Here is a 17,208-nt window from a genome sequence, read left to right on the forward strand (position 1 = left end):
GCTGTTGGAGATTTCATACTTCAGTAGCGTGGTGTAAACATCACCCGGTGTGCCATGGCATTACAAGCGATGGAACCTAGCTTTCCACATCTTCACTCCACCGATTGCCAAATGTTGGGGCATACGATTCCTAACGTCTGCTGTTCGTATGCTCCGTTTTACCTTACAATGGACCACAGACGGCGCTCCGAGTCGTACAAGTCAATTCCATGTTGTGTGAGTCATGTGACCTTGGAGAGGGGCGCACTGACGCGTTGTCACTTGATATTCTAAATTGGCTGAGATACGTTGTAAAGCCCGCTACAATCCACCGTAATTACAAACGGGGTATGGTGATGTATAGATAAATGAATCGAATCTTGTTGTCAACAGGTTACACACGTTAAAATACTACCCCTAGTGGCTTCCTTAGGTGCCGCTAGGAGTGCAAGTTGTGGTAAATTGAGGGGCTGAAAGATGAAGCTGTATATAGTCTTGCTCTAGACGTTTTTGTTACAGCCAGTGTGCGTGTTTTCTTGAAGGCACAATTGCGTGGCTGCTTGAAATGCTGAGCACCATTGGCTGGCTCTGTTCATCATGAAATTATTTACCACCAAGACGACGATGCCATGCATGCCTGCACATTAATATAAAATGAATTCAGGTTGATGTGACCACTACATTTGATTTCATTTTTATTTTTCAAGTATACTTCAGAAATAGTTTGACATCTGACTTGCAGTTGAAGCGGCTTGAAGGAAAGCCGGCATTTTTATATACTTAAAACTTGCCAGTTATGGTGTTCGGGAGCGAGGCCTTGGTGAAGTGCTGTCTTTCCGGTTCGGGACTTGGCATGCGACTAAATTTCTCTAAAGAAGAAATCGCAGGATAATATTGCAATGAAAGTTAACTAGAGCAAATACTAAGCCTCCTACACACACAGCGAAAATTACACCCCTGGACGTGTAAACCGTTGTCCCAGGGCGGACTCCCCAAATGGTGTTCGTTTTACACGGGATGCTCGGTGTACTTCGTTTGCACCTGAGGTCTCGTGTAAAATGAACATCTTTGAACGTGTACTTTGTTCTGCGATCACACGTCTAGGGGTGTTTTTTTACAATGGCAGCCGTTTGACGCAAGACGGGTTCTGCGACCGAGGCCCAGCGCTTTACACGGCTTTTCGCCGCAGCGAAAGCGTAGTTTGCACGTGTTCGTTCGTAATCGTCCATGCGTGCTGAACTACCGCAAGCATTCACCCCCAAGCGCCGACGCCGTATCCATTACGGCGATTACGCAACAGTGGGAGCGACCATCGACTGCATCCAGCAGCGTGTTTCCCCATCGAGCAGGTCTCGTTCGCGTGGCGGTTCAGCCGATCGCCGAGGCCTCAAGCCGGTTGCATTGTCACCGACGCCGGGTAATTTCCACAGGAGTTATCTTTTCGCGACCACAGACATGAACTTTATTGAAAAAGCCCGTTTGCCGTGAGCGACGACGAATAGCTCCGACACCGACCCGATCCGACCCTACCCGACCGGCATTACCGACGTCCCGCTAACCTCTTTCCCGCGAGCAAAGTTGTTCGCGACGTTTCGACGTATCCACTCATATCTCGTGTGTACGCAAATTTTGCGGCTTTCCGGGTACGAATCGGCTACCGAAACGGCCAGCGAACGAAGACGAACTGAACGCCGGCGCTATGCGCCATTTAAACACGCGGCTACTTTTCTACTGGACTGTAGCTATGTGGTGTGGTTCCTTACACATAAATGGACTATGTACGAACAAAGCTAAAATAAAACTGGGCGGCTGCTTGCGCCACCTAGTGAGTATACGAAAGACTACAAAAATAAAAGACATTTTGGCATTTCTGGAAGTGACTCGCTCGAACGGTCGGCGGAATACCAACACATGCATCACAGCATATACCACAAGATCAACATACAAGCATGTACATAGACAAACATCGAACAGAGGCACTAACAACCCGACACTCCTACTCAATTACAATAGAAACCCGCTCGGTATATATAGCAGACTTTTTGTTTTAGACGAAGGTCCGGTGACCGCCCCCGTATTTTACATGAACGTAACGATATTACACAATTATTACTGATATAGTACGGCGACATAAATATAATTTGGGAAGGTACATATTTCTCTTAGTCTAGATTATGGCTAAAAGACACCCTATATTAAAAAAAAATGTTTCGAGCTAGCCAAAATGTAGCAAAATCTGGTTTCGTTTTCGGAAGTTCGAGTGCTCAAGGCTGGAATGCGCTAGCGAAGTGTGTGCTTGCTTCTGTCAAACTATAATCCATTGTATGACACTCTCAAAGCTGCTGGCTGTAGCCCCAGTCTTGGTTTAGGGTTTGATTTACACGCGCTCTCTTGGAAATGAAATTATGCGCGCTCGAGTCGATATTATTGACAGCGTGAAGTATAAACCGAATGTAAACGATTTTGCGAGCGACGAGAAAAGCGACGGCGACCCGCTTCCCTGACGCTCGGTCACTCGCGCGACGACGCAAGCCGCATGAAAGCGGAACGATGTTTTCTAGAAATCCCAAAACCGAGTGACGCGACGAGCGATAGTAAGAAATCTTCGTAACCCCCATGAAAATGGTTAATGCCATTTGAAAGTCATATTATTGCCAAATGGCAACAGCTGTTTACAAATAGTCAATCAGCAGGCAACAGATGTTGATCGTCATTGAGACGTCACCCTGCTGACCCGGATAGCCATTTCGCCACCGTCAACTTTTTGCCGTTCTATTGGTTATTGTCGGTGTATCATCAGTGTATCTACATGTTAACGTTAAATGGTTAAAGGAGGCAATCAAAGGACTATACATTTTATAGTCTTTTGACTGCCTCCAATAGCCAATTAGCATTAGCATGGAGATACACTGGCAATGCACCGACAATAACCAATAGAACGGCAAAAAGTTGACGGTGGCGAAATGGCTATCCGGGTCAACAAGATGACATCTCAATGACGATTAACATCTGTTGCCTGCTGATTGACTGCTCTTAAACACCTGCTGCCATTTGGCAATAATACAAAATGGCATCAACCATTTTTATAAGGGCATAATTATCACATAGACGTCATTTGATCGAATTTCGTGACCATTTCGCCATTGTCAACCCCTCGTAAACTTTAAGCTGGCCAGCCGAAAAACTGCAATAGTTTACATGGCCTACCATTGATTCCATGCCTGATACACATAGTGCCGGCTTGCAATATGGGAAGAAAACAAAGATTGAAGGACAATTTAAAGACCCAAAATTTATTTATCACAATGTCATTAAAATGACGTGTTTTTTTTCAAGACTAAGTTAATCACCCAAATGTAAACGATGAGTAAAAAAATAACCTTTCCTTGCTTCCTGACATGTCTGTAAGGTGTCAGCTGAAAGAAGAAAAACATTATAAATTAAGTGGGCATATAACCAGAAATATTCTTGCAGCACATTCAAAAATATGCACAGAAGAACCTTGCTCACATGTTTTCTCGGCTGTTATGTTCACGGAAACCGGTCCTATCGAACGTCCAAAAGTATATATGTGTTAGAATTACAGGCTTCATGAATTTCCTTCTTGGTTCTTATGCCCAAACACTGCCACTCAAGGTGGCCGGCATGACTACTAGGAACACATACCCTGTTCCTTTTGCTTTACTCCCTTTATTTTACCTCCTTGCCTCTCTGCACTGTGTTTCTTGCTTGGTCCTGTATGACAATAAGAGATTCAGGCTCTCACGACACCCCATTTTTCTTTACCACCTCCATGCCACCATGTTCAAGCAGTGCTGATTGCATCAAGCCCCACTGCTTTGATGTGGCGTGCAGGGTGCAGTGATTTGTTTGAGGCAGCTGTGGTTTAGCTCGATGGGCTCAGAATTTTTGCATCCTCATATTTCAATATTTTTTTAACTGCAACTATAGACAACGCATCACTGCGATGGCGCGGCTGTCGGCACGGCACATGTACACACATGTCTGCTCACACGAATCTAGTTCCTGCGTATGCAGTGCCCATAGCTGCTGTGGGCAAACACAAGCTTGTCTGTAAACAGTGTGTTACTTATAGTTCAACCACAATTTTAAGAAGTGTTGAAAAAATTGTCAACATTTAAAATAAGGCAATCTTTTTTACAGCCATAAAAAGCTAAGGTAAGATAAACAGAGAATACAGCTTCCTGAAACATCTATAGCTATCCCAAGGGCATTATCAGTTGTTACATCTTCGCTCATGTCATGATCCTTTATTGTGACTGCATAAAGATGCAGCAGCAGGGTTCTACTGTATTTCACACAATGTTTGAATGTGCGATAGCTTTGACTTCCACAACACATCAGCCAACCACAGGTTGTCAAAATGTCAACTCCACAATGATGTAATAAGTATGAATACAATAATAATCCCTGGAAAAGGGGTACAAGGGGGAGAAAGGTCAAAGAGGAATCTCCTTTGTCCCCTTGTTCCCCATTTTATTTGATGTGATTATTATCGTCATTCTTGTCTCGAATAAAAGGGTCTACTCGTGTCTCTTAAGAGAGGGAAGCAGCTTACCTGAAAGAGCATAGCGCCCCCGGGACAGAAATCGAGAGAGGCTGTCCTCGACTTGCATCCCCACATTGCTGTACTTCGTGAAGGTGCGAGCTGAAAGAGCAAATGAGAATTGCAATTTAAAATGATAATAGCCCCTAGAAAGCTACACTCAAGTATTGGTACCCTTTTCCTCATTGTCCAGTTCTGCCAAAACAGTCATTCATCCATTTGGATGGTGAAATTCGTTCATGCGCATGCAGCTTGTGGGCACTGCCATGTTGTTATTGCGTCATTACTTGAATTTAATGTAAATATTCACTTCACCTTAGACAAAGATTTATCTATTACTTTTGATAAGATCTTTGGATGCTTGCCAATTTTAACAGCAGCCTGGGAAGCGCACTCATAGATGCACCACTCTTCAATCAGTTTGGGGAGTGTGTCTATAAACGCTCACTCTTTTTATCGTACGGGAGGAAGCACCATCTATCCCCTAACATCGGAAATAATTTTCCTTTAGAAATTAAAGCTATGATGGTAGCACAAGAAAAGTTTCGTACAAAAAAATATAGGCAAAATAGGGACAAAAAAATTTTTTTTTGGTCATGGGTCCCCAGTCAAGGGGTCAAGAAATAGATTAATCTCGTGTGTTAACATTTTTTTCAAAGCAAAAACATGACAGGACTATGTTATCAATTGTATAGCTCTTTTTACTGTGGTCATAATGAGGTGGCATAGCCTTTGTCATTTGGCCAATAATGTTCAACAAACACAAAACTAAAACAAAAATTCTCGCAGACCAAGAGCCATTACTACATGCAGTGCAAGTTTTGAGGGTAAACATTTTGGCAGAGGCCTGCCTGGTCGGGAGAAAGCTTAAAAACTCAAAAACATCCGTCCACACACCCGCATCTGTGTTCCCTACATAAAGGGGACTAGCGAAGCGCTGTCATGTATGCTGGTAAAAGAAAGTATTCAGGTGTCCCACAAACCGGTATCAACACTTTGACGTATGATGCTGCGAATTAAAGGTCATCCCTCGAAACAAAGAGCGCAGGGCATTGTATATTCAATTCCATGCCACCTACATTGGAAAAAAAAGAACTTCCCAGAAAGAATTCAACAACACAAAAACAACTGCAAATTCGACCACGAGCGCAGCGCTGTTGCAGAGCACTGTGAGGACAATGAATATCGCATCAACTTTGCCAACACCCTCATAAATGTTGAGACAAACTTCTGCCAGCAGCTTTTAGAGCGCAGCTCTTAGGGGCCCGTTTCCACCCTGAGCGGCGTCGGCGTCGGCGTCGCCGTCGGCGTAACCGCGCCCCTCCCTCTCCTCCTCCTCTTCCCCTCCTTCTCCTCCTCCCCTCATTGTGTAGTATGGTCCGGGCGGGTCACGTGACCTTGGGGGGAGGGGGTCACATGACCCGTTTCCAGCCTGTGCGGCGTCGGCGTTGGCGTAGCCCCTCCCCCTCCTCCTCCCCCGCCCAGGTCACGTGACCCCGGGGGGTGACTCCCCTCCCCCCGCCGAAGTCACGTGACGGCCCGCCCAAGGTCATGTGATCCCGTCCCCTCAAGTCACGTGACCCCCCAGACCTCTGCCCTCCTCCTCCCCCTCCTCCTCCTCCCCTCATTGTCTGGTTCGGGGGGGTCACGTGATTTCGGGGGGAGGGGGTCACATGACTTCAGCGGCGAGGAGGAAAGCAGTACGAAGGTGGAGGAGGGGGGGAGGAGAGACGAGGAGGCGGAGGCAAGGGGAGGAGCTTGAAGGACGAGGAGGTGGTAAAGGAGAGGGAGGGGGAGCAGGAGGGGAGGAGGACTAGCAGGCATGATCACGAGGGAGGAGGAGGAATACACCCTCCACTCCTCCTCCTCAAGAGCTGCGCTCCAATTCGGCGTTACAGGAAGTTGTAAACGGCTTTCACTTTTTATCCAGATTTGCAGTCCTTGCAGTACACCCCTTTTGCAAGACGCATAACAAACGATTGTTCCCAGGTAGCACGCCAAAGAAACGCCAAACTCGGGCAAAGGTGTAGCAAACCTAAGTGCCTTACTTGGGCTCAGTTAGGTTTGGGTCCATGGCACTTTTCAGTGCCAAAGTACGTTGCCGGACTATAGCCCTAGTTGGGCGGTCCCAGGGCATGCCAAAGTTTGACTTTTTATAGTCATGGCATATCCAAACAACACCAGGAAACATCAATAGGTCCACTGGCACATTGCCATCATGCTATGTGAACAAACTCAGCCACCTAACGAAGTGAAAAAAAAAGAGACTATCGGAGAAGAAAACAAAGCTGTTGTCCCCTATCTGGAAGCAGTCACCCCTGAAGAAAAAAACAAGCTGTTTTTGAAACGTTGGGACCTTGTTGTAGGATATGGTTGGTGATTTTTTTCAACTTCCAATGTATGAGTTTTGCATTTGTTTGAGTCATCATTCACTTTTTTAGCATATTTACCCGCATAATGAACACACCTCTTTATTCTGAAATTGACATATATTTCGGGGGTGCGTTCATTATGCAGGGTAAATTTCTGCATTTACACACTTCGCGAAAATGTAATTTTAGGTGGCAGTATGACACGGCAAAGTACTGTGGCATGTCTCCACTGACGGAGGCGCATTGACGGCTGGTCGTGGGCGCGCTACAATAACCATGTTCTACAATTTGAAAACCTTTTTTTAGGGTGCTTTCGGTGTGCCTTCTGTCAAAGGAAAAGCGCCCTCCTAGTGAATAGTAAAAAAATCTTGCATGTAAGAAATTTAGGTGTCCAATAAAAGCATATGACCAAATAAGATCATATAAAAACCTTATAAAAACGTATAAGAACAATAGAGGAAATATATAAGATTATATAAGAAGTTTTAAGAAACTGAAAAGAAGTTTCTTATAACTTCAAATATAATTTTATATTGTTCTTATATGTTTCTATAAGGTTCTTGCAATTTCTTATATGATCTTATTGGATCATACGCGTTTGTTGGACATAAATTTTTTTTATACATTTAAGATTTTTTTTACTAGGGAAGCTCACTCAGCATGGTGAGTGACGCGACCGTCCTTAGGCCTAACCACTTTCACGATTTCACTGTCCGAAAGCACACTACAGATGACCGCGTGTTTGTTGACATCAATGCATTCGGTGGGCGAAACATGTCCAACGCTGGGCAATTCCTCGACTCCAGCTTTGTTACGTGTATGCGCCGCTCGGTTTCACTCTTGATCACATCCGCAACTACACACTTGCAGCCATGAAAGCATGTACCGCTATGCTGTGCCTGGTTTGAAGTGGCCTGGCCGCTTGGCGGCGAAAGAAAATTGGCTTGATGGCTAGCCGAGTTGGACGTAGTTTGAGACTCATGGAGCGAGTAGACACGGTAAATAAAAACATTCTAAAAACTTCTCAGGTGTTCCTCAAGCTTTGAGTACTGTGACCTATTTAAAGCTTGAGTAATTAACATTCACCTCTAAGCTGACTGTGGTGGTAACTACGCACCCACCGGATCAATCAACCACCTCCCTCTCGTTACCTGACCCCGCCTTCTGCACATGGTTATGGGCGGGAGTGTAACACATGGCGAAAGGTAGACATATGACTGGTCCAACGAGCACGTAGCTTCTACTACGATTTCAGCTGGTCATTCAACAGAGTATAGTGATACAGCACAAAAAAATTTGTGCCATTTCAGAATGTCTGAAGGAGAACACACCCTCAAACATCCTTAAACTGTAGAGAGTTTCCTGCAAAGCCACTCGATTTGATTGGCCAAGCAGTAAATAAAAGGTACACTCACCAAAGCACTGTGTCGCCCATGATAAGCCTGCAACTCCCTTCAATAATTGGGAAACAACCAAAAAGCCACAAAAATGTAACACTGGATCCTGAAACAGAAAAAAAACAGCAAAATGCAGGAATTAACACAATATACAAACCGCTTCAGCGAGTGACACTTAAAACTAGCTACAGTTCTTTGGGCACCGTCTTTTTATTACAGATAATTGTGAGTGAGGACGTGCTGTCATTATTTTTTTAGCCCTGTAAACCTTTCCCATTTGAAGGTCTCCGACGTCGGTTTCGCAAACTTCATAAAATCTGCCATTGCTCCATTATCAAGTTCTAGAGCAAGTGACAAGTTAAAATTTCAATGGTGGAGGCTCACAGACATTAAGCACCTGCTTCAAGCCCCTCGGCTGTCGAGAAAACACTATGTCAACCGCTCCGAAACATATGTTTTGTGCAGAAGAGAGATTGAAGTATGCTACTGAATCAGTAGAACTACATCATATTCATCAACCATTGTTAGCCGATTCACTATGCGACTCATCGTGAAAACGAGACTTGGATTTGGCCAAGGCAATATATTTTACAGAGAAATGTTTACCGATTTGACGGACGCTGTCATTTTATTAAGCAGCCTTATATATTTGCTCTTTATGAAGCAGATGAAGAGGAGCAAAACACAAATAGTGCTTGATAGGACAAGCGCAACTTGTGGTTCTTCAACTTGTCCTCGTACTGCCATTTGTGTATCACTATTGTTTGAGCAACTTGTCAAGCGGTTCAATTTAGTACCCGTGAAGCAGCTTGTCAGTGGCCTTGTCACTAAAGCAGGGAACATGCAGACAACAAATCACTTTGATGGTGATGACCACAACATTTTCATGTTATCTCAGAAAAATCGCCCCCCCCCCCCCCCAAAAAAAAAAAGCTGATCCTGCACTTATGTTGCAGAATGTGTGCATCGTCTGACGGCAGAGACTGGAGGGTCACACTGCAGTTCTCTTCGTGCGTTACACTCCCAGTTTCAATGCGGTGACCAATAAATGTTTCGGTGATGCAAAAAATAGAAAGAAAAAAAAAGACATTGCTCTGAATATTTTGTTGTTCCCCTTATTTAACTTATCAAAACTAATTTCCCGTTAATTGGACCTCAAGATAAACGTGACACGCCGACCTATTAAGGATAACAGCAATCCCGTCCTCGTCAAATTAACTGAGGGCAATAAAAAAAAACAAGGAGGTCATGCAATAATTGTATAGGGGAATGGCAACGGTCCCAGGAAGATATGCTTCAGTTTGTGCAGTATCATTGATTTGCTCATTAGACAAGTGTCATCAGCTTTGGCCACTGCTCATGCATTACATTTTAGAGTGAAGCACACTGGCAATGACATGTTTACTCCATGACATGCCAACCTTTTGCTGGGTTCCCAATTATCCTGAATAACACAAAAAATTGCAAATAATAGAAGCAGTTAGATCAATAGGTCACAAAAATCTATGTGAAACGAGCAGTCTAGATCAGTGCATGCAGGGTGACTCCATGTGGGGCTGTATAGGAGCTTTACAACTACCCCAATAGCTTGTTAAATCAAACCCGATTATCCTCTGCTAAATGTGTGAGCTACATGGTCTTGGTAGACAGTTCAAATTCCTCACTTACCCCGCATATAAGTCCTAGAGTTGTATTCACACTGCTTGCGTTTGCTTTGGCCTCCACCCCCCCACCCATTTTCTCCCACACTAGGTGGCAGAAACACTGTTCTTATTCTGCATGTGGCTGATTATTAAAAGCCTTTTGGCTTTTCAATTTAAGTAAATGCACATATTGAAAAGGAGCTTATTGCCTAGTAATCAGGTCTACGAGAAAATTTTGAAGTGTAGAATATATGAAGTTTGCTAGACCTATGGCGGACAATATTTTCCCTCCAAATCAAAGCAGCACCAAATGTGTCAGCCATGTGCCCATGACAACTTCAGATGCGACTAATGACAAATGCATAAAGCATAAAGCATATGATAATTACAGAACGACCCGATACTATGACCCAGAAAGTTGAACAAGCTTACGTGAACACGCTTACAAAAAGATATCTAGAATGCCAAAGAATCAATGGAAATAAAAATAGGAAGACTTGACTGATCCTCTCTGAAGTCCCGATCTTGGTATCAATAGCATGCATCGATGCTTACAATCATGCTCTGCGGTGTGGCCAGAAAACACACCTGAGTGAAGCTCCCAATCATTATGCTCTTAGGTGGACAAAAGGCTCACTTCAAACAGCTTTCAGCAATAAAAAAAAAAGCATGCCAGATACTAACATAACATGGTTTCCCCAAAAATAAAACATATAAATCTCCAACATCTTTAGGGGCTAAGGAAACAACCAAGGACGCACAAGAATGAAGCACCTCATCCCAAAGCGAATGGAACGCCAAGGTGCAAGACTGACTGCAAAACACATCGCTCTCCTAAGCAACTAACACTACTTACAATTTTTTTAACACCTTCCTGGTAAACTAAGAGCGGGAATATTAATTATAATTACATGTGGTGCATCGCCTTCAGGATTGCTGGATGATGTGAAACTCTGGAAGATCTTCAAGATTAAAGTGAGCAGAAATTTTTTACTTGGCCTGAAAATGTCTCATACTTTGTATCTTGTTCAGAGTTAAGCAATAACACCATAGCTATCTACTAACACATTACGCCTAGAAAGTATCACCTACGTAAGACAAGAATGATTCAGACACTACCTATTAGCGCCATTTTGTAAAAGAGATTTGCACAGTCTGCTCACTTTCCATGTGGCACACCCATGAGTTCTTTCGCCGGGCAGTTGTGCCAGACGCATATTAAATCTCTCACACCGGCCTCCATGTCCACAACAAGGCTCTAACATTTCAGAAGTGTGGTCACGTGGCCATGCCCCTCTGCAGATTGACTGCTGTGGTGACATGCAGCTCAACAGCGGTGGACTTCTCCTACTAGAACCTCAACATGGAAGGAACGAATTCCCAAGGGCTACGGCAGAATGTGCGGAACTTGAACTGACCGGCTGTGGCAGCAAACCCTCTCCAAGTTCCAGCCACCATTTCAACAGGGACGACGGGGAGCACAGGCTTTGTCAGTAGCGACGGCACCCCCACGAGCCAAAGTCCGTGGCAGCACCTCCGACAAAGAGCCCTTGCATAATCCCTGTCACCACTCCGGCTGGGATCCCAGGGAGCACAAATGATGGCGGTGGAGCCACCACGAGCCAGAGCTATATGGCAGCACCTGCAGCAGCGAGGCCCCCACGAGTATACCACTCACCATCTTGAATGGGAACTCGGGGAGCGCAAGCGCTGGGAGGTGACGACAGCGCCACCACCAAAAATGATGTGGCAGCACAAGAACCAGGTTCTGATGACAACAGGCGCTGACATCCAAGTCAACTTGGTGGCTGTCCAACCAAACAGACGTGACGCGTACCTGAGAAGGCAAATAATGTTTTGTAGTGATCGAAGTGGCCAAAAAGTTTTTAAGCGAAACTCAGCATTCAACTCTAATGATGAGCCACGCTGTTTCGACTATGATCGACATGTCTGCGAATCGCTCTAAACCGCAGAAGTGTGAAGGCTGCATCAATTTTAATGAACATGGACAATTAATGGACCATTTTTGTGTGCAGGCAACAAACTGTCAGCGAAAACAGTGATGAAAACTCAAGTGAGTTACTCTGACACTGCTAAATAAATAGGACAGCTTACCATCATCTCCTATTGATATCTGCCATTAAGCCTGTACCTCGGCACTGTAGGTGATGTCCGTCTCAGGGAACTCAAACTAGTAGTTCACTGAGCAACTCCTCCTTGACCAGGCCTGCAGCGATTATAAATATGAAGAACAGATATATTACGTTACATAAATGACACAAGATAGAAAAGGCACAGACAGTACCATACCTTCCAAGTTTGGGGACACCGAATTCGGGATAATTTCTAAGCAGGGGAGGGGGGGGGGGGGGTGTTTTAAAAAGAAATATTGGGAACAAATTTGCATGAAGACAACTTCATTATATTTATATATTGCACTGCCTATGCTCATGGGATTGCAGCCGTCCACAGTGATGGCAAAAACTCTTTAGTACAAAAGAGAGGGGGAGGGTAATTTCTCTTTTCGGGAAGTTTTTCTGTCAATCATACAAACTGATCAAAATTTAAAAGACTTCTGGGTAATACGGGGAAGTTGGCAGGTGTGCAATACTAAACAGACACAATTTGCTACCGGCAATGGCAAAAGAGAATGCAGGTTGGATCAGCTATGCATAAAGGTATACGCACTCCGGAATGCACTTCGGACGGAAATGGCTATACGCACTCCGCTTTTCTCGCATAAAACGAGTGGTCACAACGAATTTTCTAAGCGGAGGCATGGCATAGGGGTCAAGGTGTCCGCTTCATACGCAAGTGGACGCGGATTCCATCCGCAGTAGGCCTGCTTTTTTTTCTTCTTTTTTTTTTCTCAAACATTTTGTTTTGTCGAGGCATTTGGCGATATTTAGGACATTTTTTTTTTTTTTTTTTTTTTTTTTTGCGATAAACAGTAAAGAAAAAAAAAATCGAGTAGAGAAACTTTGCAAAACTAAATGGTATGGGACTCCCTTTCGAGGTGCGATCGGGGACAGCGGGGCTTGGATTGCCGGCAGGACGCCGCGAAGCGGCGTGTACTGGTTACGATTTGTAATTAGCAGCCGATACCGTCGCCGCGAAGCGGCGTGAACGCAGGTGGGGGGCTGTGTTAACGAGCTCCCCAGTGATACACGCGCCGTTCTAAAAGGGTGGCCCGAGCGGCATGATCTCTCGGAGGAGTGCGTATAGCCATTTCCGTCCGAAGGGCACTCCGGAGTGCGTATAGCTTTACTCTCTCTATATATACATATGGTGCAGTAAATCAAACGGCTCCAACCACAATGTTTTCTTTTTTTACGCGTTTCGCTCGCGTCGCTTGAGATCACCCACAGCGATAAGACGCGCGGGCCGACAAAGAAACCTGGCCAGTACAGATATGGGTAGGCAGCGATGCGTGCCGACGCGAAGTGACGACCCACGTGCGATAAAACGTTTGACACGTCGACCGACGTGTTGGGTGACCGAATCATGGTTTCGCGATTAGAACTCGCAACCCATCGGACGGTTTGACGAAAAGCGCGAGGAGAGATGCTCGCCTAAGGAAAATACCTGTCAGAATACACTTCTCGGGCGCGATTAGGCAAAGGCAGGGCAAGGAAACAAACCAAGGAGATGCTTGAACGGAAGCTTAGGAGGACACAGAGAAAAAAGGCTTACCTTCGAGAAGCACCGAGGAATGAGCCAATTGAGCAGTGCCCATAACCTCCAGGGTTGTTCATTCTTGCTCGCGTGGTGCCTCGCCACTTATTAGTCGCAAAATCCATTTTCGGACGCGGCATATCGGATCGATATGAGTTCCACGTAAAAATAAAAGACACACCAAACCGCAACAAATCTTCGGAGACTTCGACGCAAATGAAGTTCAGGGTGGATTGGATTGGCTTGTAAACGACTTTGTTTCGAGGTGCATAATAAATGCGAAAAAAAAAAAAGTTAACGTAACATTATTCGTAAAACAGTGGCGAACCAAAATAGTAAAACGTTTTAACAAACTTAAAAAACTAAAACAAATGTATTAAAATAAAAGTTTTATACGCGATACGAAACTTCGCTTAGGCACACAACTACGACGGGATTTCAGTTTCGGTTTGGAATCGGAGGCTGCGTATTTTCGACGCCGATTGGATATCCAGGGGGCGTGGACAATGGCGTCATGGACGTAAAAATAGCAGCTTTTATTTTGAAAAAAAATTAAAAACAAAACGAGCGTGTTGGTAACGGGAAGTCTTCGTTGTCCGTCCCCCCTTTCTTTTATTTTGACATCTTAGTTATTTCTACGTCAACAACACGTTTTCTTTGGATGCCGCTGACTGCATTGTGAAATGTCGGTAGCTCGGCGTGTGTGTGGCCGGGTGCTCGGCTCGGCGGTGTCCGCGCTGGTGCGTGTTGTCAACATTGCCGCCTGTACTCGTCGCGTTCTCAGGAACATCAAAATAAGCGTTCTCCATTTTCAAATTTCGCCCGGTGCCGTCCGTCACTCCTGTTGCAAATGAAGATTACGTGTACCGGAGGCGACAGAGCCCAGCCGCAGTAATTTCGTACGCATTTTTCTGGAGCTGTACTTGTGTGCAATACGACGGATTGTCACCCTTGCATAGAATAGCTGCGAAGGCCGTGCAAGCGGCGAGCGAGTAGCCTTGACTGGCATGACTGCACCCGCTGCAGGAGCGCTCGTGGCGCGCGATCCAAAGCAACGAGCTCGCGCTTTTAGCACTGTCGTCGACAGCATTTTATTTTCTTTTTTTCAGTGTTAGTCATAAAAAAGAAATGTCGTAAATATAGTCAAATAACAAAACAAAATTTCCGAAAAAAAAAAAAAAAAAAAAGGCGGCCGAGGCTGAGGTTTTTAAGGGTCTATGAAGTATTTTTTTTTTATTTATTTGTTTGCCAGTTTTTTTGCGCCCCTCTTTGAGTACTGTCGCATTTTTTGTATTATTTTCACGTTTATTTTTCGTTGGTTTTACTTCGGATATTATTTGCATAAGCATTTTTGAGCTGACTTCGCACCTGTGGATATTGTCATGATGGATTCGGGAGCCCATATTCGGGTCTTTTTTTTTAGTTTGAGCCATTGTAATTTCAACTCACTGTAAATAATTTAGAAAAAAATGAAACGTTTGTCTGTAAATATGGTTGTATTAGCGCGTGTGGATGTAGAATGTAGTCATATATTAACACTATTAAAATATTCAGATATAGCTAATTGTCACATTTTTATTTGCCTGGCTAACAAAGGTGTGTCAACCAATTTTATTTTAGTGATCTGGTGTCTTCGTGTATATAAACTAATTTATTATTATTTCTTGAAAATATAAGAACGTAGGATTTCATTATCCCAAATTGTTAACTTCTCTCATTAATTTAAGAAAATTTACCAAAAAAATGTACAATTCGTGACATATATTCGGCGATTCAAACATTTGGGCAAGGAATGAAGAAATGCGTTGCATGCTTAACATGTTGTTTGAAGTTATATAGACGAAAATGGTCGCTCCCAGAAATAAGTAATTGTAAAGTAATTGCATTACTTTTTGATGTAATTTGTAAATGTAATGAATTATTTTTCACATAGTAGTAGTTGTAATTATGGTTAAATTACTTTTGGAGCGAAATGATTGTAATTGTAATTAAATTACATTTTGGAAGAAATTTACCATGTATGGTTTTCTTCAATTTGCCGCGGAACACAAGAGCCAATTGAACCTCTAGCGTATATTATAACTATGGTTTGTACCTAAAGTTTGATTTACTTGCAGCAGAATTTGGCCGGTATTGCACAGCCACCGGGGGCGCTTGATTGACAATAGGATGAGTATAAAAAGACGATACCCGAATTCTGTATTGACACCTGCCAATAAAAAGACTCTAAAGGGTTCTTTCGCCATTTGATTGCCATTGTAGCGCCTACCACGTCAGTGCCAAACTTCAATAAAGGGGTAATACCGTGTCCATAAATTTCAAGCGAGAGCAATCGAATGGCGATAGGGGCAATAGGATGTCAGTCAGATGTATATTGAATGGCGGAAGCCATTTTTATAGGGGAATACGTCGCTGACTCGTCGCTGTCGCCGTCGCTCGCTAAATCGCTTTATGCAGTTCAGCCTTTCTACTCACGCTAGTGCCGACCTGCATTACCCGCTGAGCCCAAGCAAGCGATAAGGGTATTCAAATATGTCACAACAGTGGCGTGCATTCGCTAAGAAAACATGTATCTGAAATTCCTGCAGTTTGACGTCGGGATCCGTTACCTGTTCCGCTGTCACCTTGGTGAAACGGTCACTAAAGAGAAACTAGTCAGTTTGTTTTATCAGAAATTATAAAAACCTTATCTAGCCACTGTTATGCACAAAAGCACTTTGGCATTTCATATAAATAGTTTAGAATAAACTGAACACAATCGGTAACTTAATTTTCCAAGCATATTAATAAAAAAAAATCTTAGAAAACAATGTATTTTTAAGGTGTTTCAAATAAAAAAAAAACTGAAAGAAGAGCCTTAATTCAGCTGCACTATCACGTAAATACTTTGGGAAAAAAATATCTATTGAGAAGTAGGTTTTGCAATCTCTAATTTGCTTCTTTCAACTTTCCAGTTACTTTATGCGTACTTGCAGATTGTATCCTGAAAATCTAGACAAAATTGTGTAAAAAGCAGCAGTCTATATAAAATTTATAGCTTAATTAAATTCACATTTGTTTGATAATGTTCAATCTTAAATATGAGTTTTAAATTTCACATCTATTATTACAAATGATTAAATTACATGCTGCTTGATGCATGCTGTGCCCCCCCCCCCCCCCCCCCCTTTTAAATATATATATCCTGTATATTTGCCGGTTAGTTGTTGTTCGTGTTATTTGTTTGTTGTTGTACGTGTGTGAATGCATATGTTGTACCCCACTCCTACTTGGGCCTTCAATGGACTGTAGTATCATCTAAATAAAATTAAAAAAACAAGTGAGCAGTAAAAATCTGGAAGACAAAGGTAAATACAGAGCCGTGCAAAAAGGCATTCAGAATATGAAACAGATACAGATATGGGCCTATGGTGACCCATCGGTTCAGCCTCCACACCGCGCCTAAAGACGGCAGTGTTGCAATATTACGAACCAGCGCACAGGTAGACAGTTACCCAATATCCAAACACAAAAAACTCACATCAGCACTGTGCGAGAGTATATTTTTGTGTATTTGGATTTTGAGTAACTGTCTA

At 43.6% G+C, this 17,208-nt stretch overlaps 1 protein-coding gene across 5 annotated transcripts; it reads right to left on the reverse strand.

The window, feature by feature from the left end:
• Positions 1-3,251: 3,251 nt before the first annotated feature.
• On the reverse strand, positions 3,252-13,849 carry LOC120844912. 5 transcript variants are annotated; one of them, XM_040216922.3, is made up of 7 exons: positions 13,652-13,849; positions 12,074-12,185; positions 11,637-11,795; positions 11,377-11,492; positions 8,334-8,421; positions 4,559-4,648; positions 3,252-3,395 (listed from the first exon to the last, which is right to left on the reverse strand). In XM_040216922.3, the coding sequence occupies exons 3-7, from the start codon at positions 11,747-11,749 to the stop codon at positions 3,392-3,394; spliced, it is 411 nt and encodes a 136-aa protein (XP_040072856.1). In that variant the 5' UTR covers positions 11,750-11,795; positions 12,074-12,185; positions 13,652-13,849; the 3' UTR covers positions 3,252-3,391. The 5 variants fall into 5 exon arrangements, 2 of the variants coding, with proteins under 2 accessions (XP_040072856.1, XP_042143639.1); XM_042287705.1 differs by lacking the exons at positions 11,637-11,795; positions 12,074-12,185; XR_005716503.3 differs by lacking the exons at positions 3,252-3,395; positions 4,559-4,648; positions 8,334-8,421 and adding an exon at positions 9,260-9,335.
• Between the last annotated feature and the right edge of the window lie 3,359 nt (positions 13,850-17,208).

This window comes from Ixodes scapularis, unplaced genomic scaffold, assembly GCF_016920785.2.
Source record: "Ixodes scapularis isolate PalLabHiFi unplaced genomic scaffold, ASM1692078v2 ptg000225l_1___fragment_3__unscaffolded, whole genome shotgun sequence".
Taxonomy (NCBI): Eukaryota; Metazoa; Arthropoda; class Arachnida; order Ixodida; family Ixodidae; genus Ixodes; species Ixodes scapularis.

Excerpts from the sequence above, each read along its gene's own strand:
- LOC120844912 (XM_042287705.1), bottom strand. The coding sequence starts at position 13,773 with ATGCCGCGTCCGAAAATGGATTTTGCGACTAATAAGTGGCGAGGCACC. Across the intron at positions 11,493-13,651 it reads TTCCTCGGTGCTTCTCGAAG|GTGCTGCCACGGACTTTGGC; the intron begins GTAAGCCTTTTT and ends TCTTTGTCGGAG. Across the intron at positions 8,422-11,376 it reads AGGGTTTGCTGCCACAGCCG|GATCCAGTGTTACATTTTTG; the intron begins GTCAGTTCAAGT and ends TTTCTGTTTCAG.